General features: G+C 33.9%; 1 protein-coding gene across 14 annotated transcripts in view; it reads right to left on the minus strand.

Annotated features, from left to right (window-relative positions):
• SEMA3A (semaphorin 3A) overlaps window positions 1–27082 on the minus strand; it is a 454892-nt gene that overhangs the window by 59625 nt on the left and 368185 nt on the right. For all 14 annotated transcript variants that reach the window (XM_038562852.1, XM_038562850.1, XM_038562853.1 and 11 more), the window contains 2 exons: window positions 23205–23298; window positions 14193–14312 (listed from right to left, as the gene is read on the minus strand). In XM_038562852.1, the coding sequence (XP_038418780.1) occupies window positions 14193–14312; window positions 23205–23298 (214 nt within the window). The remainder of the gene's footprint in view (window positions 1–14192; window positions 14313–23204; window positions 23299–27082) is intronic.

Consider the following 27082-nt stretch of genomic DNA (forward strand, 5'->3'; position numbering starts at 1 on the left):
AGATTGAAATTTTGGTCCAAAACAAACAAAACCACCAAGCAATACAAAAACAAAAAAAATATGTAATACTAATTTAATTTTTTTCTATTAACTTATCTTAAAATACAGGTGTATATATTCAATTTCTGCTTATCTTTTGTCCCTGAAAAGTACTTGAGGATCTACAGACGGCAAAACTGGAATTTGTGAATTCCAGTACCAGTTTAATTTAGGAAAAAAAAAGCCACAATTTTCATATAAGTATAAAATTTACTTTGTCAAAAAATTCTCAATATGTGATTTCACAAAAAAATTTTATTCTTTGAAATAAAAAGTCAATTTTATAAGTGAAATGGAAAATGTCCTTTTGGATATCTGCCCATTTCCTGGGACATGGTAATAATTCAAGCCCTCATTCAAGAACTACATTAACAGTCCTTTGAGTTGCCTCTGATTAGGCCCTTGGGGTTTAGGAAAAAAGAAAAATTCTTTAAGAATGTGGCCTGATTCTTAAAATAAAATAATGATTTGGGGACCAGAGAAGATTTAGGTCAGTTTTTATTTGACACAGACCTTAGCAACTTTTTAATAACATGAATGCTATTATAGATAGAAACTAATTATCCTAATTGCAACACTAGCAGACCTTCAGCATTTCTATCATCCTCTGGTCAGACAGTGTTCTCACAAATGCTGGAAATTCAAGATCTCTTCGAAGAAGAAAAAACATGTTCAAGTGTGATATAATTAGCAGTTTCTATGGCTTTTGTTCTTAAGAGACAATCATAGTTTTGATTCTTGAAAATGTCTAATTATATAGGAAGGGACATTCAAGGCAGAAAAGAAGATAATTTATAGCATAATTTCAAAGTAATTAGAATTTTCAGAAAACAATTCTTGCTATATACCCTGTTTAATTTGCAAGATCTTATCCTTTAAAAATAACAATTCAAATTTTACATCAGTTAGTATTTCTTTGTACTTTCCTAATCACACTATATTGAAAACAAACAACTATTGTTATTTTAACAAAACAATTTCCCTTATTTTTAGTTTTAGCTTTGTTTTTAAGATTGTATCTATGTGAACTAAATGTGAAAAAGTTGTTCATTATATTTACATGAAATTTGGAGAATTGTTTTTTTAATCATAAGGGTTCTATTATATATATATAAAATCATATTTTATGATAAAATCATATATATATATATATATAAAATCTTATCACACTCCTATAATTTAAAAGTTTAGATTGTGATACAAAATTTAAAGTTGTAACATTAATATATAGTTTTTGGTTTTGTAGTTAGATTTTTTTTAAAGATTTTATCTATCTACTCATGAGACACACAGAGAGGCAAAAATATAGGAAGAAAGAGAAGCAGCCTGCCTGTGGGGAGCCCAATGTGGGACTCGATCCCAGGACCCTGGGATCACAACCTGAGCCAAAGGCAGATGCTCAATCACTGAGCCACCCAGGGGCCCCTGTATTTGGGTTTTATTCTGTTTCTTTGCACTAAAAAATCTACCTTGTTTTTATTTACTGGATGGTTTGAAAAGATGTTTAGAGGAAAATAAGTTATCAGATATTTTAAATCCTAAATTGCTTTTTTCCCATCTGCTTTATTATTTAAAATAAAATATTATTAGGACTAGTCTAGCTGTAGTCAGTTAATTTATAATTCTGAAACCCATTTTTAAAAACTTTTTGGGGCTTCTCTGAACCCCAGAAGTCACTATGTCTACCACAATTTTTTTTCATCCCTAACATTTAGCAGGACATGTAGTTGTGGCAGATTTCATGGTCTATCACAAACGTGCTAGTGGGTGTATTAATCTGACACTGTCTCAGCAGAATGGATTCAAGCAGGTAAGGCAGGTCCTACCAGCCTTACCTGTATAGGTCTTATCAGTGATTGGTGCTTGAAATTTCAGCCAACCTGAAATTGCTGGTACTTATATCGCCCCACTTTAAATGGAAGCAAAAGCCACTAATTTAAGAAGGCTGATGAGAGGAATTGGAGAGTTTAGATGACAGCAAATCAGGAGCAGTAATTTAATCTAACCAATGAATACACATACGCGTACACACACACACTCATTCTTTTGTGCTGTCAATTTAAGCTTCAGTGTAAGACTGTCCACCCAGGTAGACTGGAATATAACCATTACGTCTCTAGCTCTCTTTAATAATTAAAGATGTACTATACTTTGCAATATGTTTTAGTCTAGTTCTTCTCAAATTTTAGTGTAGGATCTTGATGGAGTGCAGATTCGGGTTTAGATCTGGGGAGATTCTGAGATTTTGCTTTTCTAACAAGTTCCCGGAGATGCACATGCTGTTCATCCAAGGGCCAAACTCTCAGCAGCAGGTGTATATCAACTAAGTTTTCAGTGATTAAAACTATGCACAAATAACACAATTCATTCTATGAACCATTATAGGATAAGATCCTTTAACCCTGGCAAATCTTGCTTTTTAAAAACGGATGCACCCGTATTTTCCCTGGCTCTAGACTGATGAACATTTCCTGTGTGTAAAATCTTTAGCAAAGAACAAAAATACACAGTTTAAAAATGGTAAATACCATAATGAACATGTTAGAGAACAAAACTGAGGTTCAGAAGACATGGGTTTAATCTCAGGTTTTACTCAATGACAGGTTACTACTATCCTCTCATAAGTAGCATAAATTTCATTACTTACAATTTTCTATTTTACAGTGTTTCTGGGAGGATCAAGTGATCTTACAGGAAGCACTGTGAAAAGCATAAAATGCTATACAAGTATATGATTTCGGGTGTTCATGATTATGTCAATTACTTAGGTAAGGACATCACTTTTTCAAATCATTGCTTTAATTATTATTAAAACGTTCAAATATTCAGTGTAATAACAATGCCACATCATTTACAGTGTGGTGGATCCAATTTAAAACTGCTTCTGCTTCTAAATTTTTGCTTTTTGTCCAATGCAGGTACTCCATTAACACTCTTCTTACCTTTTGTTTCTTTGCTACTCTTTCCAGCTATTTAAGAATGATTATTATTTTGAGTGCCAATATAAAATTGTTTCTATAGATACCTAATTAAAACTAATAAAGGTATTTTCTAAATCAATTTGATACTCCCAACCTATTTTTTAATAAATATAGGGTTGGTCATTTTATTTTAGTAACAGTAAGAAATGGTTTCTCATGTCTTTAATCTGGATTATATTTAAGTTAGTTCTACTTTCTAGTGGGCCTACTATTTCTACATGAAATAACTATTAAAATATAAATAGAACTATTATCTGAACAATACTCTGGATTCTATATAATTACATATTATTAGGATATATTTCTTAGACCATATAACAAGAAATGTTATTCATATATTAATTAGTTGAAAATACTACAGAAAAGTAGATTGTCCAATCTTTTTAAATAATATCTCTCAAGATGTTATGGAAGAAGACAATGCTCATAGAGTATCTGTAAATAGGCAGATAAAAAGCATGACAGCAATGCAACTTACAGATTTGTATGATAAAACCCAAAAAATTTGGAAAAGTACTATACTTTTGTTAAATGATGTAAAGGGAAGGCATTATAATCACTGATATGTAAAAATTCTATAGCAAATACTATATTAAAGCAATTAAGACAATGCTACTTAAAACTATTCAGAACATGACTTTCTTAAATTCTTATTGGTTTGGTTTAAATAATCAAACTAGAAATTAAAATCCTACAGTAAAATGAAACACTTTTACTCTCAGAAAAGTATCTGTTTCGAGAAACAAGATTATTATTAATGATTAATTCATTATTTTTTATGTATGTCTTTAAACATTTTTTAAAGATTTTATTTATTTATTCATGAGAGACACACAGAGAGAGGGAGAGACACAGGCAGAGGGAGAGGCAGGCTCCCTGTGGGGAACCCAATGTGGGACTGGATCCCAGGACCCCGGGATCACGCCCTGAGCCAAAGGCAGACGCTCAACCACTGAGCCACTCAGGTGTCCCACATTTATGTTTTTTAAAGCTTAGGGATCGGCTGAAAAGGCCTTATTTACTAGGATTTCTACTAAATCCCTGAATATAAAAAAAATAATAATGTTTCTGGTTTCTGCCCAATCCCTATTTCTCTCTAACCACCAATCTCTTTTTTTATCTCATTATTTTGGGATGATTTACCCTTCTTGAAAATTTCCTTTTTTTTTTTTACATGGCACATAGTAAACACATAATAAACGTGAGCAACTGCTATTAATGCTAGTATCCTTACCAGTCCAGAACACTGAATATATGAAGTGTTTATTATCTATTTGTTTGCATGAATGAATGAATGAGTGACTATTGTGCTAATTCTTTTTTTCTTTTTTGGAATTTGCAAACCTCTCATTTTTTTTCATGTTTTAAAAGTTTTTATTTAAATTCCAGCTGGCTAACATACAGTGCAATAATAGTTGCAGGAGTACAATATAGTAAGTCAACACTTTTCATATAACACCCGGTGCTCATCACAGCAAATGCACTTCTTAGCCTCCATCACCTATTTCATCCATCCTTCCACCTCCCCACCTCCCCTTTGGTAACTATTGGTTTGTTCTCTATAATTAAGAATCTGTTTCTTGAATTGCCTCCCCCCCTTTTATTCCTTTGCTCATTTATTTAATTTCTCAAATTCCACGTATGTGAAATCCTATGGTATGTGTCTTTCTCCGACTTACTTATTTCGTTTAGCATAAAACTCTCTAGCTCTGTGTCATCATAAATGGCAAGATTTCATTTTTTATAGCTGTTATATTCCACTATCTGTCTATCTATCTATCTATCTATCTATCTATCTATCTATCTATCTATATCTCCATCTTCCTTATCCATTCATCAGTTGATGGACATGGGCTGTTTGCATAATTTGGCTGTGGTTGATAATGCTGCTGTAAATGTTGGGGTTCATGCATCTCTTTCTTTTTTTTTATTTTTATTTTTATTTTTTATTATTATTTTTTTTCATGCATCTCTTTCAATTAGTATTTTTATATTATTTGGGTAAATACCTAGTAGTGCAGTTGCTGGATGGTAGAGTAGTTCTATTTTTCGCCTTTGGAGGAACCTCCACACAGTTTTCCAGAGTGGCTGCACCAGTTTGCATTCCCACTAACAGTTCAAGAGGCTTCCCCTTTCTCCACATCCTCTCCAACACGTGTTGTTCCTTGTGTTGTTGATTTTAGCCAATCTGACAGGTGTGAGGTGGTATCTCATTATAGTTTTGATTTTTAATTCCTTGATGATCAGTGATGTTGAACATCTTTTCATGTGTCTGTTAACGATCTGTATGTTTTTATAATTAGGAATATCTGATATTAAAATAACATGTTATAAAAATCTATGTCATATTATCTACAGTTTTTCTGATTCCAACAGATTTGCATTCTTTTTCCTTAAAACTTAAGCAGCAATTCCTTAATATTTCTTTGAACGCACTTATACACATAGTCTCTAACAGAAGACTGTATACATACGGATAAAAGACTTAAGTTGTTACATCTTGTTATCATTTCATAGTGAGAGCCTCAGACAGTTGGTGGCCCTGATACTGAATCAAAGTCTGAAAATCAACTGAATAAAAAAAAACAAAAACAAAAACAAAAAACTTCATGTTTCCTGAAAAGAAAAAATGGATAGTACCTCCTCTCTTCAAACAATGGTTTTAAGATATTAAGGCATGTTGGGAATATATGCAAATGATCTCGTAGATAAGCCAAGACTTCTACGGTTTTTCATTTATAAAAAGCTCTGTATTATCTTGGAGGGCAGGGATTGCTCTTACTCAGCTCTGTTTCTTATAGTAGCTCTTGGTACCTAGAGCTTATTGTAGGTAGAAAATGGAAGTTGCCCAGAGTAATATGTTGGTAGCTAGCTGTTGACTGTGCTATTATCAGTAATCTAGGAGGACTTAGAATAGAACTGCCAGGGGGAAAAGGAGAGACTGGGGTGAGTGATAAACTTAAATTATGTACCGAGCTATAGAGATACTGCTGACTGAGATGAAAAGGGACTAGATTTAGGGAAACTAAATCTACAAACTTTAGGGACAGACTTTGGTTAAATAGAAGACTTTCTGGTGTAGTTTTAGGGGGATTTTTATTTTGGTTTGTGCATTATAAATTTTATTAGCATGACAGATGTTTACTTTGGTTAAAGGATGAAGACAAAATCTAATCAGGAAGTTATTATTTACCATTAGGAATTACTCTTTTCTCCCTTTACTTCTCCTTCCCTTTTAGCTTTCTTTGTAGACTCTACGCAGTGGACAGATTAGTTTTTTTTAAAAAATGTTTAATGAGGAAAGAAGGAAATAAAAATAGTTTCAGCTTGGACAAAACAGAAAATTAGTTCACATTTTAAGATTCATTAACACACAATTATCTCAAGGTCTTTCAAAGGCAATTTCACTATAATTTTCTTAATTTGGGCACTGATTGGCTGACCAGAGTTATATTACCTTCATAACTATGAGAAAATGTGATTTTTCTCCTTTTATTTAAAGGAAATCAACAGCAATGACATAATAGGAGGGGCAGTCTTTAGCTTTCTTATGGCAAACAGCATTATTCCACTACTTCAATAATTTCTCTGCTATCAAAATATTTAATATGATTACTGTAAACACCTGAGAGTAATTGATGCAAGGTTTCCTATACCTTGTTGGTTCAGCCTAGCCCTGTAAGTACAAATTCTATAATGTGAACTGCCAGTATAACTAGGTTTATTTTCCTTTAATTTACCCCAAAATGAGTCATGCTTAATGATAATCTATGTGTTATTGTTTCCTATCTTCAGAATTCATTTATTTTCATGTGACTTATATGACAGCTTTCATCCTGCAAAACCTTGGTACAATTTATTCATTTATTCTTAAATGTGTTTAGAAAACATATTTGATAAACACTGACTCCATAAGCTGTTAAGTGGCAGTCATTAGTTTGATATCAGCCTTGGCATTATTTAACTTTCAGGATCAGTGATAATAAAGTTCACTAAATTGCGTGGGTCATAAGACAATGTGTAAACTGAAAAACTATTCTGTATTGGCTGTAACTTAATTGCCACTGTATGCTAAACAGAAAAGGCAGTGTGACTCCCAAAGGGCAGACTATCCTCCGCTGTCATCTATTTCCCATTATATCCTGGTTAGGATTTTATAAATGTGTAAATGGGATAGTGCTCTTTGAAAGCAAAACCCTGATATTCTTTTTTTAAATTAGCAATTAAAGGCGCAAAAAAAAGATTATTTGCATTTATGTGAATTTAGACAAATTTATAAACATATTTAAAAGACACATTTTTGACGGGTTCTTTATATTGTCAGCTTATGTTAAATCCAAAACCAGTTATAATTTAGCAAATCATCAAGCAAAATCCTAAAAACTACACTTCTAATAAATAAAACATTTATACTTACATTAATTCATAAATTATTATTACTAATTATAAGTAAGAGCAAGCACCTATGTGCTCTTGAGATTAAAATCAATCAGGAGAATGGGTTTAAATGAAAAAGATAGTAATTTGAGGACAACCAACTCTATTTGATTTGAGTGTGTTAGTGTTTAATACTGGAGAAGTCATTTAGGATTAGATGATAAAGGACTTGACAGGCAACAAAATCTGGATTCAATTCACTTGTAAATTGAAAGACATAAGTGATTTTTGAATGGGGAAGTATTGTGATAGCCACCAGAGCTGTTATTAAGGAGACATCTGACAGTGGTATCTAAAGAAAAAGAGTATACATGGCTTATTTTTTAGGTAATCTTACAAAAGAAAGTATAAACAATAATTTATTGACTGAAACAAATTTTAATCATCAAAAGCTGCATGCGTAACTTATTTTTGTTCTAAGCTTGCAGACTTCATTTCTTGGCATAATTATCTGATTTGATTCTTGATAAATATTCTCCGGAGTCAACATTTCTCCTTGATTCAGGATTAATTTTAGTGGGCATGTGAAGATTACACTTCATAAAATAGGGTATATAAATGAAAATTTTATCTACTTGAAAAGGCAGGTTACTGTATCGCTTTTTTTTTTTTTTTTGCCATTTTGATATTATGATAATAGCTTTTAAGACATTATAATTAAAACCTTCCAGTCTGAAAGCTTCTGAAATCTACCACTGTGAAAGTATTTGTGTCAAGTGGACATTTATAACATTGCAAACTTATTCTTTCCCCTCAGAGTGATTAGGAGGTAAGGAGTGTTTTTTTTTTTTTCCCTCCCTAAACTATCCATGCTATTAAAATTCAATGGCATTGCTTGCCTTCATTCAGCTTTATCTGGCTAAAATCCTTTAATTCCCCAGCCCCTGCTGTTGGGGAGCTCTAGGCTCATCACACTTAACCTCTGCCTGGGCTTCTCAGAAAAGAATTTGTTTCAGTCCATTCATAGTTTCAATAGTTGAGCAAGCCACACGCAACTGCACACTGGTCTTTTACCCCGAGCACACTAATCTGATTGTTTTTCCACTCTACAAACTCTGGGTCAACAATCAAGCTGCCGCCAGAAACTAATTAATTTGCAAACAGGCTTCTGTTTTCACAGAGGGAAAGCTTTTGAGAGCCATGTCAGAGAGGCCAGTCACACCATGGTTACACACATTGTCATGGCATCCACTTCTTTGGGTAAATCTCTTGCTTGATGTCACTGCACACACGAACCCAGATTACCCAGTCATCAGTAAATCCCTATTGAGGCCCAGTGAGCTCTGAATGTCGTGAGTCTAGAAGAGGAAATTGGTGTAGACAGGCTCTCTATTCATTAAACTGATGATAAGACTAGAGAGAAAAATGGTGAAAACCAAGAAGAAATAGGGAGCTGGCTTTGATTTAAAGAATTTTCTAAGATACTGTCTTACTTTTCTATATTTCCATCAATTTTAATTTAAAATGTGGATTCCCTTAAATAAATGTAATAAAACCCTTAAATGTTATTTCTCTAGTCTCATCATTCAATGAGAAATTCTGAAATAAGTGGTTCAAAATTTGTGGCTAATATGCCATACTGGATAATTGTACTTTTTAGCCCATCATCGAATAAAGTTAAATAGTACATCCTAACAATTCTATCCAGGTATGTTGTCTCAGGGGCCTGAAAAAACAAAATCACCTTCCAAGCATTGCCACTAATGAGTTAATTTTTATTCCAAAGTTTTATTCATTTTTCTTCATTAGTGTGAATAATTTCAAACAAAATCAGTTGAAAGTAATTATGTTCTTTAGACAAAATGTGAGATAGAAAATAGGTCCTCATTAAAAGAGACCAAATAAAGTTACATTTTGGTAGCTTTTTGGACTTTACAAAAAGAAAAGTTGTATTTAGTGAGTTTATTAAATTTATCATTATTTGGAGAGTAGAGTAATTTCATGCTGTATAGTTTTTTTTAAAAAAGATTATATTTTTGAGAGTATGCATTATCTATCAGTATGAAAATTTTTCTGGGAAATAGATTCATGAGAAAAAAACCTCAGAAAACTATTTGGTTGTGTTTAGGAACAGACTGTTTTAAATTATCATATATCTATGTTTCAGGATAATTTCAGCGAAAATAACCAAAAATATTATCATTTTTATTTGTGACTCCTTATACTGATACCTCAGGATGTTTAATGAATACAGAGTATAATTCATAGGTGATGTAATCCAAAAGTTAAAAAAAGACAATATTTCTGTTGCTTTTTTCATAATCTATGAAAACCAAGAGGACATTTACAGTTGCTGTTATTGTTTTAACTAAGTGATCACTCAACTTCTATGATACTCATCTGTTCATATAACCATAAAATAAGGCATCCGGAGAGCTTTTTTTCCCAAGGTCAGCAAAATAATACTGACATACTTAAGCCAGAGAGGTAATTCAGACTGGCATCATTAAGAAGTTTGACATTATGCAAAGCTAGATAATTCATTTTACTTATAAAAATTTCCAACTGGATACTTTATGACAGTTTATGCATTTGAAGATGGTAGAACTAAAATAAAGCATCGAAAGAGTTGTGTAAGTGATTTCAGATTATGTACTATGTAATATTAATTTGTGCTCTCTTAGATTATTTGCGGTCACATTTCTTGGTTCTATTTTCATAAAAATGTCTTGTGGAGAAACTTGAATCTTTAGAGAACATGAAATATCCTAGTACATGACCGCAGAGGAAGCTATGCTGATTCTAGTGAGGGCAGGCCATCCCGGTATGAGTGTTACAAGTGAGAGGAAGTGGAATGATGACTTGCATACCATTTCAATTACAGAAAAAAGCAAGTGGGTTGGTCTATCCACAGGCACGATCCTTTTAGGAAATTCCACTAAAAGAAAACAGGTCTTCCTGAAATGAGTGGGAAGGCCTCACACTCTGGGCACTGTAATTAGGTCTGTTTGTGTTCACTGGGCCTTGGCTCTTTCAAGGATCCATGTGGTTTCCTATATTAAACCCGACTCTCACTGCCCTTTCACCCTGACTCAACTATAATCACTCACAGAATGAGTCTGACAAAGCCTCCCAAGCATGCTCCACCCAAGTGGGAGAAAGGATACAGAGAAAATTCACAATTATTAAGTGCTTACTATATGCCAATCATTCACTTAGTAGTACTTTTTAAACATGGGCATGCCAGTTTTCACAACTGTAAGAGGTAGTGTAGTAGCACAATCCCATTAAAACTAAAGTCAAGGTGAAGCTTTGTCTTACTCTAAAGAGCACAGTCTTTCCTCCATATCATACTGCATCCCAGCATCAGTCCAAGACACAAACAATACTGGAAATAGTATTCATCAAAAAGAAAAATAAAGGTGGGTGAGCCATCCACCTGCTCTAATGAATGGCTAACACGTGTAAGAACAAATGAGTAGTATTTACATGCTAAATGTTAAGAAATCATTTCTATGACAGCAGCATAAACTTGCTTCCTTGCCATGAACACATAGAGAATAACTGTACCTCATTTTCACACTGTTAGTGAGGTGAAACTGGAGTTGAAGTTTAAATGAAGTTAAAATGATATAATATTGAAAGAATTTATAAGGCACGAGAAAAGCACAGTGAATTTGGGCACATCATGTCAAACACATAGGAGTATATTTTCCGAAATCAAAAGCTGTTTTAACATCTACTAACTCTAAACCAGGGGCTAATTTTAAAAATATATTTTTTAAAAAGCAGTTATGTAAAAATCAAGAGATTCTATGTCTCTTCTGTTCTTTCATCTAAAATTGTTACTCATCCCTAATTTTTCCTGTAACAATGAAACTAAATTTAAACCCTGATTGATGCTCTTATAAAAGAGGTAAATTTCAGTGATTATGAAAATAGTGAAATTCCATTAAAAATATCAAGATATTTTAAGGTCTACTTCTAGGCAACTGATTTTATTTCTTTAGCAGAAAAAAAATTAAGTCACCTAAAATAGGCCACCTGATTTGTCCAAAGTAACTGAATAGGTTTGAATTGATTTAAGAAAAGTAAAGTAAGTCCTGTGCCAAAATTAATTTTAATAGCCCCAAAGACCTTTCAGAAAGTACCTTGCAAGTATTTATTACTTCTGGCAGTACAAATGATTGTGTAGTCTATGCTGATGCCTCAAACCCATTTATTTTATGCATGAATATGTAAACATTATGTTTCCAATTTTATTCTGGAATGGCATTTAATTTCAGGAGGCTTGTGATTCACACAGTCCCTTGGTTCTATCTCAAATGTGTCTGCATCCTCCATCTTGCAGCAGTTGTGGTTTCTGCACCCTGTCAAATGTAACCTTTGTGCTAATTTGGTAAAATCAGTTCTCACGTTTAGTGCTGAGAGACTGATAACTGAATTCTCAAATGAACTACACATTTGCAAGATGAAGTACAGAGCTGTGGACAATGACTGCTTTCCCACAGTGTAAATTCTTCAAACTCAGCTGTCAACATGGAAGTGTGCAACACAAAAGCAGCTTTAACTTGATGACTTTTTTCCTCCAAGGCCATAAAAATGAAATGGATACTATGCTCTCCTTTATGTTATTCCATCTTCTTGGATTTTCTTTCACATGGACAGTGAAAGCCTGTATGCCCTTTAGAGTTCTTAGTAGATCAAAGTCTCCTTCTTGTTGAATAAAAAAACAAACATTTTTCCCTCCTACGTAAATATTTCAGTTTGAGAACAGACCAGATAACAATATTGAAAGAGGTTTTTCCCACTAATTTTGACTCCATACAAAGTTTAATAACTGACAATGGATATTCCAAGATTGTTCCTTGGGATTTTGGAACTTGGTTCTTCTGTAGTCTTACACACATAGTCTTACGGTGATCTCAGTATCTTTTCTTTTTCTTGGTGAGACTTCTGATTTTTCTTGTGGTCACCCACTATTCCTCACATACCCCTCCCCTCCGGCATGGATATTTGACTGTATGTCCAGACCCTTTTGATTACCGTGGTGTTTGTACTCAATTATGAATGATCTTAGGCATCATCTGCATTTAAGATACAAACAATGGGAAGTGATGTCAAGCTCACTGGAAACTTGGCAGAGCAAGAAAGGAGGGCAGCTAAGAGAAGCAGCACTTTAATGGGAAAGGGCTTTTTAACAATGAGAAATATGGCAAGAGATAGTGTCCAAATTGAGAGACTGATTAAAAAATAGAGAATGTTGGAGAAACAAGATCCAACCAGGCTATGGACTTAGACACAGAGGGACTTTTCGTCAGACCAGGATTAAAGGAAGAATTTGGATAGAACACAAGAGCAAGTTTTCAGGTCAGAGGAAGAAATAAGGGAAGGAGAGATAAAGACAGCAAAAGAAACGTACAGTGGGTAAATTCATGAAAAACAATCCATACAATTAAGAGCAAAGACACACCATTCACATTAATTCATAAAAAATAATAGGATGATCAGTAATGTTGTTGCAGGAGACCAGAGGTGCTGACTGAGGTAATTTGAGGTATGTTTTATGTTTGAATAGTCACTTTAAAGTATGAGATATATCAGAACAAAAATTATCACAGACTCATGGTCTCCTGAAGTTTCAGTGAGATTCACAGTAGAAATGTGATTTTTCTCTAACAAACTAATGAAAGAGAGAAGTGATAAAAGGAATTTTGGCTACCCCAGAAGGGAAAGAAAAACAAGTGTGGTAGAAGTTCAAAGAATGAGATATTCAAGGATCTTACTGAGAACACAGATGGACTATTCCCCATGAGCTCCATCCTTATTAATGAGGTAGGTGAAACCAGGGACAAGTTCATGGATGGAAGGTTAGGGTCTGGATAGCTTTATTTTATAAGACTAAAGACAGATATACCTGGAGATAGTCATTTAATAATAAAAAACATGATAATACTGTGGGGGCCATTATAAAAAAATCTGTGATAAATGTGTCAGTGAATAATAAAAAAATCAAACTCGACATAGAATATATAAAGATTATTTGGTTCAAAATCTGACTGAAAATGTTATTTATTTTAGGCATACAAATTTTGAACATTTTCTCTTTCACTGAATTTATTTATAGACTAAGAAGAGAAAGAATGTTTAACAGAAAGTATCTACTTGATCAAGGTGAAGCCAGGACCTGAAGTTAAGGAAACTGGGTTCTTGGTCCACATCTTCCACTACCAGGTTAGAGAAAATCTTAGATAAAATATTAGTCTTAATTTTCTCACCTATAAAAACTGAGAGAGGATTTTAGGAAGAAGAAACGAGAAATCAAATGAAAAAATACAAAAGTCTTATGAAATTTTGAAAGCACTTTCAGTATAATGTTACCAGCACTACAATTTGTTTAAACACTCAGGAACGTGCACGATGCTCTCAGGGCAAGAAGAGAGGTGCGGTGGAAACAAATACTACATCGTGAGACTTGTTGTGGTGTCTGAGTAAGACAACCCTGGTAAGTCATCTTATCTCTTTCCATTGCCTCCCTTCCGGAGCTCCAGCCCAGATCTCTTTCTTTCCACAGTTAACTACTGAGAAACTTCAATTTTGGCACAAAGTAAATATTTTCCTGATTTTTTTAATCTCACTTTTTTCTTCTTCCCCTGTTTTCTCACACCCACAGTCATGAAGTCACCACCAGTTTAATGGCACACTAGATCTCAAGGCGTACAGGGAAAGCTCTCCTTGGGCTACTACAGTTACACCTGTTAGGTAACACGCCTGCGCCTGGCACATGCCACCTACCATTGAGCCACCTGGAATCATGCTGCTCCGTCCTAATAGGGTGGTGGTGCCCCAGCGTTCTGAAGATCGCAAAATCTCGCCCCATAAAATCAGCTGCCGTCCCGGAGTATAATTCCCCATCTGTGTTGTGACAAAATAAAACCACATACAGGTACTTTAATTCAATTAAGGAAAGAAAAACAAGACAAAATAAAAGTTTCATGTAGAGACCCTGCTGGAAAGAAAACAGGAATACTGTCTGCATCATTAGGCAGTTACTTATTTTTATCCTATGTCTTTGTTGAAAGAAATATTCAGTAAATGTTCACTCTACTCAGTGAGTAGTAACTTCAAAAAATGAAGTAAAATATGGTTCAGTGGACATCACTAAAACCTAACACTTATTCCTTTCTTTTTTCTTAAGATTTTATTTATTTATTCATGAGAGACCCAGAGAGAGAGGCAGAGACACAGGCAGAGGGAGAAGCAGGCTCCCCAAGGGGAACTTGATGCGGAACTCGATCCCAGGACCCTGGGATCACACCCTGAGCCGAAGGTAGAGGCTCAACCACTGAGCCACTCAGATGCCCCCACACTATTCCTTTCTATTATGACGTGAGACAAAAGGCAAGATGCATACTGCATTCATCACATTTTTATATGCGTATAGCCCCTGCAGCTCTAAAATCCTAATTTACTAGGGTAAGATACCACTGTAAAATACTGCTTATAGTTTTTTTTTTTATTTTAATGGAAATTAAAATTTCAATATATTTCCTTTTTAGTGGTATCTGAATGAATAAGATTTTGCAAAACTTTAGAAAGGACTAATATTTTCCTTGCCAAATTTGTTTCTTGCTTTTTAGTTTTGAATATATCAAGTGGGAGAAGTGCTCTAAGTTATCATGTAGTCTTAAAACAAGTCTATCACATACATAGTCTCAGATACAAAAGAAATGTGTCTGGCGCCTGGCTGGCTCAGTCAGAAGAGCATATGACTTCTGATTTCAGGGTCATGAGTTTGAGCCTCATGTTGGGTATAGAGATTACTTAAATAAATAAGACTTAAAAACATTTTTAAAAAGTCTGAGGAGAAGGAAATTTTGACAAATACAGGTCATAATCACCACAGATCAAGACTCTATTGTGTTTTTTGACTCATTTCTACTTAAATTGAATTAACTCTAGGTTAGAGTTTAATAACAGAGGAATCACAGTGACAAGCTTAAAATAAAAAGGAAAAGGAAAAAGGGAGGAGAAGGAGAAGTTAATATTTACTGAATACCATTCTGTGTTTGCTGGGCAGCTAGGCAGTGGCTTGACACTTTTCAAATTATCTCATTTAGTCTGTCAACAACCCCATGATGTAAATGTTGTCCCTATTTTATAGTTCATGAAACCTAAGGTTGCTCAGCTAATGACTAGGAAAGTAAGGGTGAAAGTTCAAACTCAGGCCTGTTTAATCCCAGTCTTTTTACACTAACCCAAATGAGCTTTTACTTAACTGAAGGTTGAAAAAATTATACTTTCTTTTCTTTAAACAGAAAGTACCTCCTATTATTTAATCCAGAAAACACATTATTGCCTGCTTACTTATAGTGAATTACTAGCAAAATGAAACAACAAAAAATATAGAATTTTCTCTACATAATCTACCACAATGACAATAAACTTAGTATTATCTTGTTGGTCATTTGGATAAGTTAATCTTTTTGCATTCACTGACTTGAAAAATGATTAGAAAGTAAAATGAGGTGATAAATTATAACTTAAACATTTGTATAGCACTATCATTTCCAAATGATTTTCATATTTATTAGATAAACTGGAAAAATTCTCTGTGCATCTTTAATTATAAATGCCATTGGGAAAGTCTCATTTAGCTGATTTTTCAAACGATACTCTTTGATCACACTCAGTTCTCAATTGCAAATAAATGTTTCATAATGAAAATAGACATGCTCAGTGGTCCAACTCAGTCAATTCCTTTGGTGGTTGGTTCTCTGATGTGTCTGGATGCACCAACCTTTAGAGAATGTCCAAGGCAGTGGAGAAGAGCTAAGCAGAAAGAATCACTGTGCAACTTCAAGGTTTAGCTTGAAATATTAATAAAAAGACATCTTTTCTTACAGATGAGTTTTAAGATTGTGACATTTTTGGATTGTTGTGAATCAAGACAAATAAAAATGATGGTTTGACAATATTTTCAGCACAAATTAGTAGGTTAATGAATGGCACTCTATTACATTCTAAACTATCATACTATGGTATCTTTGGGATTCAAAATCATCCTGTGTTCCCTTCACTTAATTAAATATCAAGTTCAAATCTGACCTGCTCTCACCATAGTATGCTATAATAACATTTTATCTGCCCATAAGGTAAAAATAAACCTTTTCTAAAAGCACCAAAATGCTGTGAATAAGCTATCTACAAATTTCAAAGGCACCTTGGAATATGTAAATGGCTATTGTCTCCGTAATTTTAACTTGTTTTCAATCACTGTAACACTTTTATTAAGGTTGGTATTTTACCTTTTAACAATTGATAAATAGATGTAATGGAACTTTAAACTTCAAGTGAATTAGTTTTCTTGATCTGTGTGAACAAGAGCGCATTAGTTAAGAATGTGTTGTAAAGGCAGCCTAAAATTTTCATGTTCAAGTATTTTCATGTTGCAACACCTGACATAGGATGCCTTGTGTCCTCTTTACCTCGAAAAATCAAAAGTGTTAAATTATTAGTTGAACCTCATTGCCCTCTCAATCACATGTTAGGTAATGAAAATCAGGAACAGTAGAAAGAGAACCACGAAAAGGAGAAAACTGAGCAATTTCATATCAGGGTGCAGTGAGACAGAACACGCCCAACAAGAGGTATAATCAGAAATGGAAGAGTAAAGAACGTAATCAATCCTTTTTTTTTTTTAATATCTCTGTGACTTATTTTACTATATAACTGGAAATTAGCAGATTTAGTCCCTTTCCCCTATTTCACTCAATCTTTTTTTTAATTTGGCTTGCTTTAGTTTGACTAAAATCCCTAATTATGGTTGCTATTACATGTAAACTCTATTCAGGGGAGAGCTGAAATAATAAAACAACACCAAAAGAAACTGTTATTTGGATATAAATAGGTATTTGTTTCTCTTATTAATTTATATACTTGTTTCACAACTTATACTTTTTTTTTAATTCACTCCCACATAAGCAAGGCAAAAATCAATATACATGAAGGAAAGGCAGAAAGATTGATTTTGTTTTTCTTTCAAGAAGAGATAAGTAGGTCATTTAGAGAAGTGCAGAGAGGTCATTAGAGAAAGCAGAGAGTTCTTGAGTTGGAGAACTACTGATCAATTTATTACTGAAAATGGAATTAAAGAACTGACTTAGACACCGAAGGAAGTTCGTAGTTTAGGCACCAGTTGCCTCCAGTCGTAAGAAATTCCCTCCCACCTGCATATTATTTTTAGCAAGAGTCAATGTGATTTCTGTGAGCTGTAGGGCACCAGACGATTAAATGACCAGGAAGGGTACATTCTCATATTGTCAGTGCTCACTATCAGTAACCGTTTTTTATACTAGGCCTTAAATCAGATCCTCTGCTGAGATGTCTGTAGGATTCTTACCAGGGATGATTGTTCCACAGAAATTGTAGGACATATTTATTATTTCACTCAAATGTATATAGGTGATAGGATATCCTACTTTTGCATTCTCATAAGCAAATAAATAATAGTCAACTTAGAATATATTTTATTTAATATACTTGTGCATTTCCACTATAGATTAAAGATTTAGTATATTCTGTGGCTATATAAATTAATCTAATGATAACTGAGTATAAGAAATTTACTCTATCTCAGTTGGCTTATTTTGGAGAACAAATATGTTTAACAAAAAAGTCTACTTGCCAAACTTCTTTTGTAGTTTCTAGGTCATTTATGAAGTTATCAAATTATATGTTGATTCTTGGGCATAGTGTTAATTTTCCAGTTTTCTGACCCTTAATATATGTCTTCTTGAAACCTGAAGCAGTGTATTAGGTAAATGTTATCCTACAATGATTCAGATGCATTTTGGTTAAAATGCATACTTTTGAGGTTTTCCAAATGTACTAAGCTACTAGTGAAAGAAAATATGACATTTGTCCAATTTTATTAAATTGATGGTACAATAATATACTCAAGGAATTGTTATATGTATCAAAAAGTGGTTGGGGATACTCTGTCCAACAAAGGTTTTAGTCTCTCCACAAAAGACACAATATGTCAAGTTTGATGTCTCAAAAATAATACATCAGACTAAGAAAAATTAGTGCTGACAGATGAAACTAACAATCTAAAAAATTGTCAAATATGAAAGTGGCTGTTTGAGCATCCTGCCATTCTTTCTTAACTGTGATTCATCACTAACATATAATACCCAGTGTTGGTTCATCTCTGAGGAAACCATTCCTTGCTGAGGTGAACAAAGAGTCTAGTGAGCCGCATTTCCACCACGGCAGAATGATCCGAGAAGCCTGTGCTAAAAACAAAAGGTCATATGTACTTCTGGACTTTATGTTCACAGCTCAAAATGAAGTAAAAATGTGGCTTAGATCAGTTAATGTGTTGGATTACAATTCCTAAGAAGGGTGTGGTGAGAAGAAGTAGAAGGTGAAAAAAAAACATTTCCTGATGAAATCACAGCATTACTAACACAGGTGTAACGTGTGACATGGATGTTGAGCAAAAATCAAACAAACCTAAGGACAAGTCATTATGTTGTTAACACCTTAAGTAAATTCCACTCACAGAGTAGAGAGTAATTAGAAACAGAGGAAAAATAAATTCTTGTCTCTCTTTCTCTTGCACACAGATACACACAAACACACATATGCAGGGCATGGATGAAATCCATTTTTTTGAGAGTGGGCGGGTGTAGGGATAATTTTGGATTTTCACATCTATTGAGCATCTTCTCTGTACCAATAAATGTAATGTGCTGGCTTTGTTACTTATTTTGTCCTTTTAAAACTAACTTCTTTTAGTAGCTTATATGTGCACATGGTACAAGATTTAAAATATGAAATTTATAAGGTACCAAATCTAAATCTGTCTCTCAGATTCCTTTATAGCAACCACTATTATTACTTTCTCTTCTTGGTTTCTACTTCTTCATACATTCTAGAAATATGTAAGTACCCAAATGTGCTACATTATTAAATTCTTATTTAACTCTCACAACAAACTAGTGGAATTAGCATGGCCATGTCATTTTACATATAAAGAAACTGAGGCTCTGGGAGGCTCAAATAATATTTTCAATTATAGTTAATTAATTTAGGGAGTACCTCATTTCATCTAATACCAAGTGAGAGCATATTCTAATGTCAAATTATATTTTTTTCCTGAGGCAAGGCAGAGTTCTAGCTTGGGGAAACAGACCATCGCTAAGAGTCCTAGACCCCTGGAATGGATTTCAGTATTACTTAGTGATGGGTTATTTCTAAATTATTAGCACTACAATGCCTAGGGAAGACTGCAACGAGGAAATAAAAGTACTTTCAAGTTGACTACTCTTTACAGATCATGAAAATGTGAGATGACACTTAATTGGTGTGGAAAATATAAGATTTTATTCTTATGTCCACATCTGGCATTTGTTCTGAGTAGGGGAGAAACTGCTATTTTTAATAAAGAATTTTTAAACAAAGTCACTAAAATTAAAATATTTATAGGTGGATGAAATAAGACATACTTAAAAATAAATACTGTAATAATTTAACATTGACAATGATTTTTATTAAAGGAGATTTGAAAAATTTACTTTACTAAGACGATTTACAAACTTAGGACAGGTTATAGGATTTGGAGACTTAATTTGTAGCTATGCATTGCTCAGGGAAGAATCCATATTTCCTGTGGTCATCAGCTTAACAACACGTGGCACTTTGTTTAAATTCCAGTTAGTTAACATATAGTGTAATATTGGTTTCAGGAATAGAGTTTAGTGATTCATCACTAACATATAATCCCCAGTATTCGTCACAACGAGTGCCCTCCAAGTGCCCTCCTTATACCAGTGAGTTATAATGATGTGTCAGTGTTGGTTCATCACTTGTAAAAATGTACCATTCTGGTGGAGGAAGTGGATAATGGAGGAGTCTATATGAGTGGGTGTGTGTGGAGGATATGTGATATCTCTGATGCCTTCTCATTAATTTTACTGTAAACCTAAAACTGCTCTAAAAAGCAGTCTATTAAAGATACTAATGATAAAAAACCATGGCATTTTGAAAAGAAGTTATAGCAAGCCCTGAAAAATTTCATAAACTAATTTTTAAGCTGTCATCTGGGTTTTAAAGTTTATTACTGGTTGAAACTACGTAATAGAAAGACTGATGATATAAAAAGTATCTGTTGTCAAGATTCATCTAACCGGTTGATAGGTGGTTTGAGTCAAACATGAAATTTTATTTACCAGTATTGGGGAAGAAAACAGCCCAGAAATAACTTGACAATTTCTCTTATGTGCTGAAATGAGGAGAATACACGCAAAATCTCTTGGGCAGACAGGCTTTTCCAATAACCATTCTCTAATATGCAATGTACAACCTGTGTATTTTAGAGACAGGTGCTACCCTTCTATGTAAAAGTTTTGGAAGTGGTATAGAAAATAATTGTGTTAAAAAAAATTTCAGTTCTTTTTAAAGTGACACAAGAGAAAAATGCCAAGAAATACCCAACAAGGGGAACTAAGTGTCCTATGAGGGGAAGAATTTATAGATATTTTGAGGGATTTTACAAGGTCTAGCATGGCTTTTTCACTTTTCTGTAGCTTGCTCTTCAGAGGATTCAGGAATTAATTTATGTTGACTTGAATAATTTTCCTTGTCCAGAAGCACCAAATACCTCTAAAAGTTACTTGATTATTTTACTGTATCGGGTAAGTAAAGTGTGGACTTCCATGTAAAAGGTGCTTGTCTTTTTAGCCACACATATTCTTCTTGACTCATGAAACTTCCTTCATTCATTTTCCTTTTCACAAACCTATACAGCTTTTTCAAAGAAGTTCTAAATAAAACCAAAACGATGGAGTTTCATAGTCTTTGTGGACTTTGTGTGGTTGCATACCATATGAACTATGTAATACTTACTTGTCATCATCCTTTCTCAATGGAATATTAAAATAAATAATCAAGCAAATCCCCACTGAGAAACATACCACAAATTAAAAGCTGCTTTAGGTAGAATTTAACATACTGCTTTTGGAGGAATATCTATTTTTTTAAAATATGCAATTTAAATAAGGCTGCAAGTTTGAGCAAGGTAGAGCTCCTCCCCTTGGTTTAAGACAACCTTCACATTTCTGTGTGTGCACTTAAGAAAGTCATCCACATGTAATCACTAGGCCATCTGTGAATAGGAAAATTATAAGTGTGCTACATTTGCTGCATCCCTTCAGGTTTTAAAACTTTTGTTAAAATGCTCTATAAATGGATCAAATGGACTGAAATTGTCTACATCTGAAAAGCTATACAGGAGATAATTCATGTTATAATGTTCTTATTCTTAATAGAAAAGACATCGGTGAGACACACTGGTAAAGTAAACACTAAAGAATCCTGGAAAGAATGTATCTTCAAACTTAATGCTGTAGTCACTATGACTAGAGTTTATTCTGTTAAGTAGAAAGAGTCGTTCTGTAACAAAAGACTGGTAAAAATGAACTTAAAACACATCAGATAATAACCTGCATTTCCTTTTCAAAAATCTAGATTTCTCATTCAAAATTCAATTAGAAATTTTACACTTGATAAGCTTCACTACTATTTTTATTATCAAATAATGACTTTCTGTATTTTCTAGAAAGGGAAACAAAGAAAAAGCAAAGGAAACAAAAGTTATATAATTTCTACATGATCACATAGAAAAACATATTCGGGAATAGGGTAATGGCCCAGAATCTTTTGTTTCTGGCTACTGGTATGCCCAAAAGTAAAAGAAAAAAAGAAAAATTGTTTAATGATGTATCACTTTTTGTTTGTGTGTTTATTTAATATAGTCTAAAGGTGATTAAAAGTATGTGGAAATGGGACACCTAGATGGCTCAGCGGTTAAGCATCTGCCTTCCAGCTCAGGGCGTGATCCCGGGGTCCCGGGATTGAGTCCCCCATCGGGCTCCCTGCATGGAGCCTGCTTCTCCCTCTGCCTGTGTCTCTGCCTCTCTCTCTCTCTCTCTCTCTTTCTCTCTGTCTCTCATGAATAAATAAACAAAACCTTCAAAAAAAAGCATGTGGAAACAATTCTTTATCTTTCAACAGAGACTAAAGTTTTCTTCTTCTGCTTACTTCGGTCTTCCTATTTCCATCCCTTTGAATGATAACTAAGCATTTCCCTACCCAGCCACATTGTTGAAGGAAAAGAAGATGAACCGAAAAGAAGGTGGTTAGAGGAAAGTGTAGAGGAAATACATTAAATGTTTTGTTACATTAAAAAAAAGAGACCTAAAGTTAAAAAAAATAAAAGATAAATACAGAGGTCCTTCATTAATTCAAGGTAACACGATAGGGTCTCTGCCAATTGTATGACCATTAAAACTGATCGTGCTGATTAAGTTGTCCAAACGCTGAGAGTGTGACAAATCTTGGAACTATAATGAACAAGATAGACTGAATCTCATTCTTTCCTTCCAACTTGTTGAAATGCCCCCTGGAAACACCTCTTTCATAAAATGAAAACCAAAACCATTTTCTCTCAGAATATAAATTTTAAAGTTCTAGTGGGGATGTGTAGTTATTGAGTAGACAACTTTAAAGACACTTTTTAAACCACCTTGATTAAAAAGAATCACAGACTAGACACTGTAAAAATCAAAGCAGCATTTAGTGTTTTTCTTTATTTTAAAAATATTTGAAAATATTTCAACTGACATCCTCCTGAAATAGTTTGTGATTAATAGTGGAAAATCTTGGTATATAAAAAAGGTACACGTAGTCTGGTTGTTATCCTTAGAAAATTCACTGTTTAACTGATCGTTGACCACATACCTATTAAAAGAGATGCCGTCAGCAGTTTAGGGTCATATGGACTCTTCCCACGGCCATTTTCAAAATGTGAGTCCTCCAGCTTAAAAATGTTATCCTGTAGAAAAGAAAAAGAAGGACTGAATTTATTTACAATAAGAGCTATGTTAACATACCTGTTAATCAAAGAGAGGTTGAGTACATGCATCCACTATCAAGAGGAATTATTTGTGTGAACTTTAGAGATAGCAAAATAACTTAGATGGATTAAAACCAACTCTTACCAGCCAAGTATCTACTTAGCTCAGTGATTTTTGGTAACATTGAGCATGTTTTAAGTAACAATGTATAAATGAGCTCTAAGGAATAAGACATGTCATGATAAGAATAGAGTGATCATCTTATCACATAGGTATGCCAAGCACGCCCCTAATGGCTCTTGAAAGGAGAGAATTTTAATTTTAATGACTCCTTCTTCCTTCACATAGAGGAAAAAATAGCAATCTGCTATATTAGATCTAGAACAAAATGTACTATATCATACTTTTCTGTATGTACTTCCCAGAAGGAAATGCTAAATAGTCATAGCAGTCACTTCCCCATTCCTTCATTTGTACATTTTTCTGTTTATATGCTTCTCAAGCATATAAATCACTCACATTAGAAGGTGGAAGAGTCCTGAAACTATCTTTCTCAATTTCTGTAGGTGTGAGATAACAAACTGTATGTTAGCAGGGGTGCGCCTAGAGGTAGTGTCATCAGAACAACAGCACAGAGGTGACACAATTTTATCAGAGGAAATCTGCTCAGTTGAGGCTCAAGGACCCAGGAACTGGAGTGAACATCCAACTACACGCAGAAAGATGCCTACGTACCAAGGTAGAAAGTATTCCAGAAAGCACTGCAACAGAAGCCTTAATAAAGAAGTAACTAACTCATGACTGAGATCCTGTTCTCAGAACGCACCAAGCTACTGTCCAAATGACAGTGGAGTAAACCGAGAGAAGGGTAATTTCTGAGCACTCTTTTTAGAACCATATTCTCTGGGAATTAATTAGGTCAGAATATATATGCTTTTTTCAGTAGCACATTAACTTGTCCACAGACTGAAATAAAATAGCTTTTTTGGCAATTTCTCTACTACTCACATAAAGTATTTTCTATCTCCTTAGAATAATAAAGGTTGTTCATTTTATGGCCAGTAAGGATCACTTTATTTGACATTTAATATTTCTGATGGAGCTAATGGCAGAGTTTCAAATTATGAATCTTAAATTTCATTTGAGTTAAGGAAGAAGAGCGCAAAAGGAAGCAAACCAAAAACATTTTCTCTCTTTATTACTGAGAGTGTGAATTCCTGATTTTATCCTTTCCTTGCAGTGATTCTGTATTGGTAATTAGCCTTCCCCTAGCAATGATGGCCCTTTAGCTGAGTTCTGAAATTCACAGAGCACAGAAATTTATGAAGTTTCTCAGAATTGTGCTAAGTTGTAGTGGGAAGGGCAGTGAGTCAAAAGTCAGGCCCATTTGGGCCAATGATCAGCTCTGCTTCTTGGGTCACCAATTAATCTCTCTGAGCCCTAGGCCTCTGAAAGTCAATGCCAATAGGATATTTAACCTCACATGTTTATTATAAGGATTTATTATAAGGATTAAAGAATTGGAATAAAGCATTTTTAAGCTGCAAAATAAAAAATGAACACAATTTATTTTTACTTTATATCACTCGCATAATCACTATAACAAAAGAATATGAAAGTTCAACACAGGGACACCTGGGTGGCTCAGTGGTTGAGCATCTGCCTTTGGCCCAGGGCATGATCCCGGTCCCAGGATTGAGTCCCGCATCCGGCTCCCGGCAGGGAGCCTGCTTCCCCCTCTGCCTTGTCTCTGCCTCTCTCTGTGTCTCTCATAAGTAAATAAATAAATCTTTTAAAAAAAGAAAGTTTAACACATATTGCTATCATTATCATAAACTTCCCTAGCATAATCTGAAAGAACTATTACTTTAAGTTAGTTTTGTAAGTACCCAAATTATAAACTTGTTTACAAATATAAATTTATCATAGGCACTTGGGTATTAAAATTATAATATGAAGCTTGACATATGCCAGGAAGAAGCACAGAAAAATCGCTTCAGTATTATTTAGATATATTTTGACAAAAATTAGGTAGTAATCCAAAAGAAATACACTCAGTAAAAGATATACACTCTATTGCTACAAATCACAGAAAATGCTATTAAAATTTGTATATGTGATTATTTCTCATAATAAAGAAGAAGCAGGGAGAAGTGATGGTGTAGTCGAAAATATTTTTCTAGGTATTATTATAAATTTCTTGTCCTTATAACACATTCTACAAAACTGGCAAAAGATAGAGGAGGTACCCGACAAAGTATGAGACATGTGATGTGTGGGATCATGTGTCCAAGTTAATGAGACAACGCCAAGGTAGATAAGAAGTTCTCCTAACCTCATGTTTAATATTTGATTTACAAGGTCAAGGATTAAACTTCATAGCAGAGAGGTTAAGCATGTTAGTTATGGTTTAAAAGGAGATGAAAATCTACCCTTTGCCATGGTGTCAGATAATGTGTTCAAAGCTGGCCTTTCACTTTCCCTTTTTTCCTTTAAATGTAACTATTACCCAGATTTCTGGGTATCTATTGTGTAATTCTGTTTTCTTCTGTAACCCTATTAAAAGGTAAAACATTGGATTTCTTTCCCAGCCTACTGACAAGGGAGCCTGGAATAAACATAATTTTATTTTTGAATAGGGAGACAAAAGACATTTCTTACACACAAATGTTTATAGCGCAAAGTTTATACCCACTACATACAGTAATGGGGTGCAAACGTGTTGCTATCAGACAGAAATGAGTGTCCCTGGCTCTGTTTTTTATTAATTCTGAGCCTCAGACAATTCCTAAAACTTTCTGAAAGGTATGCTCTAACAAAATTTATTAATTTAATTTTTCTGTTGTTTAAAGTTGTACAGTAAAATCATCCTTTCCTACACTGATCAGTATCTCCTGTGCCACAGTGGAAATGCTTGCCTGTATTTTCATCAGTGGAAATTAGAATGGGTGTTTAAAATATATCTAAATGCCATAGACTCCCAAGATGCACTGAAAATTTTTCTTACCTATTAGCCAGACCACAGTCTAGTTCAAAAGTTTTCTTGAAAAATATCACTAATTACAGTATGTGTAAAATTTCTCAAATAAAACAGACTATCCTTTTAATATGTCTGATAAATTCAATGTGATTGATATGAAGAAACACCTACATTGCTGTTTTTGTTATCTTGTGAGTGAGACCTATCAGATGTGTGAAGATATTAGCCCATTGTAAAAAAAAACAACTCTGTTAATAGAACCGAATGTTACTATTCAATGTTGTCATATGTAACATATCACGTAGACAACCTTCTGGCTGGGCTAAGAGGCCTTTCGAAATCTGACTGCTACTCAATGATGTTCTGTTTTAAGAGTGTTGAATATATCACATGTGCAAGTAATAAGACCACAGAAATCCTAAGACCAACGTACACAATTAAACTTCATAGCTTTCAAAGACTACGTGGGCTGAAGTAATTTTCATTTTTAGAAATCCGTGAACAAAAAAAAAATCTATCTGTATGGATTCTAATTGCTTTAGCAGATACTGTGAGCATATCATATAAGTTATTGGGCCATATTTTATTACATGATTGCATCAGTTTTCAGCAACTATTTTTAGCTTTCAAGACCACTCTTTCCCCTTTGTCTTTTGGATTTCCTGAATGTTATTAGACTGTGGTGAGGTAAGGCATTAGAGGAAATAATAACTGTGCTAATGTCTAATCCAAAGTCTTATGAATTATAAACCATTGGTGACATCATGGCAATAAATTTCCTA

Source organism: Canis lupus, chromosome 18 (genome assembly GCF_011100685.1).
Source record: "Canis lupus familiaris isolate Mischka breed German Shepherd chromosome 18, alternate assembly UU_Cfam_GSD_1.0, whole genome shotgun sequence".
In the NCBI taxonomy this organism is placed as follows: Eukaryota; Metazoa; Chordata; class Mammalia; order Carnivora; family Canidae; genus Canis; species Canis lupus.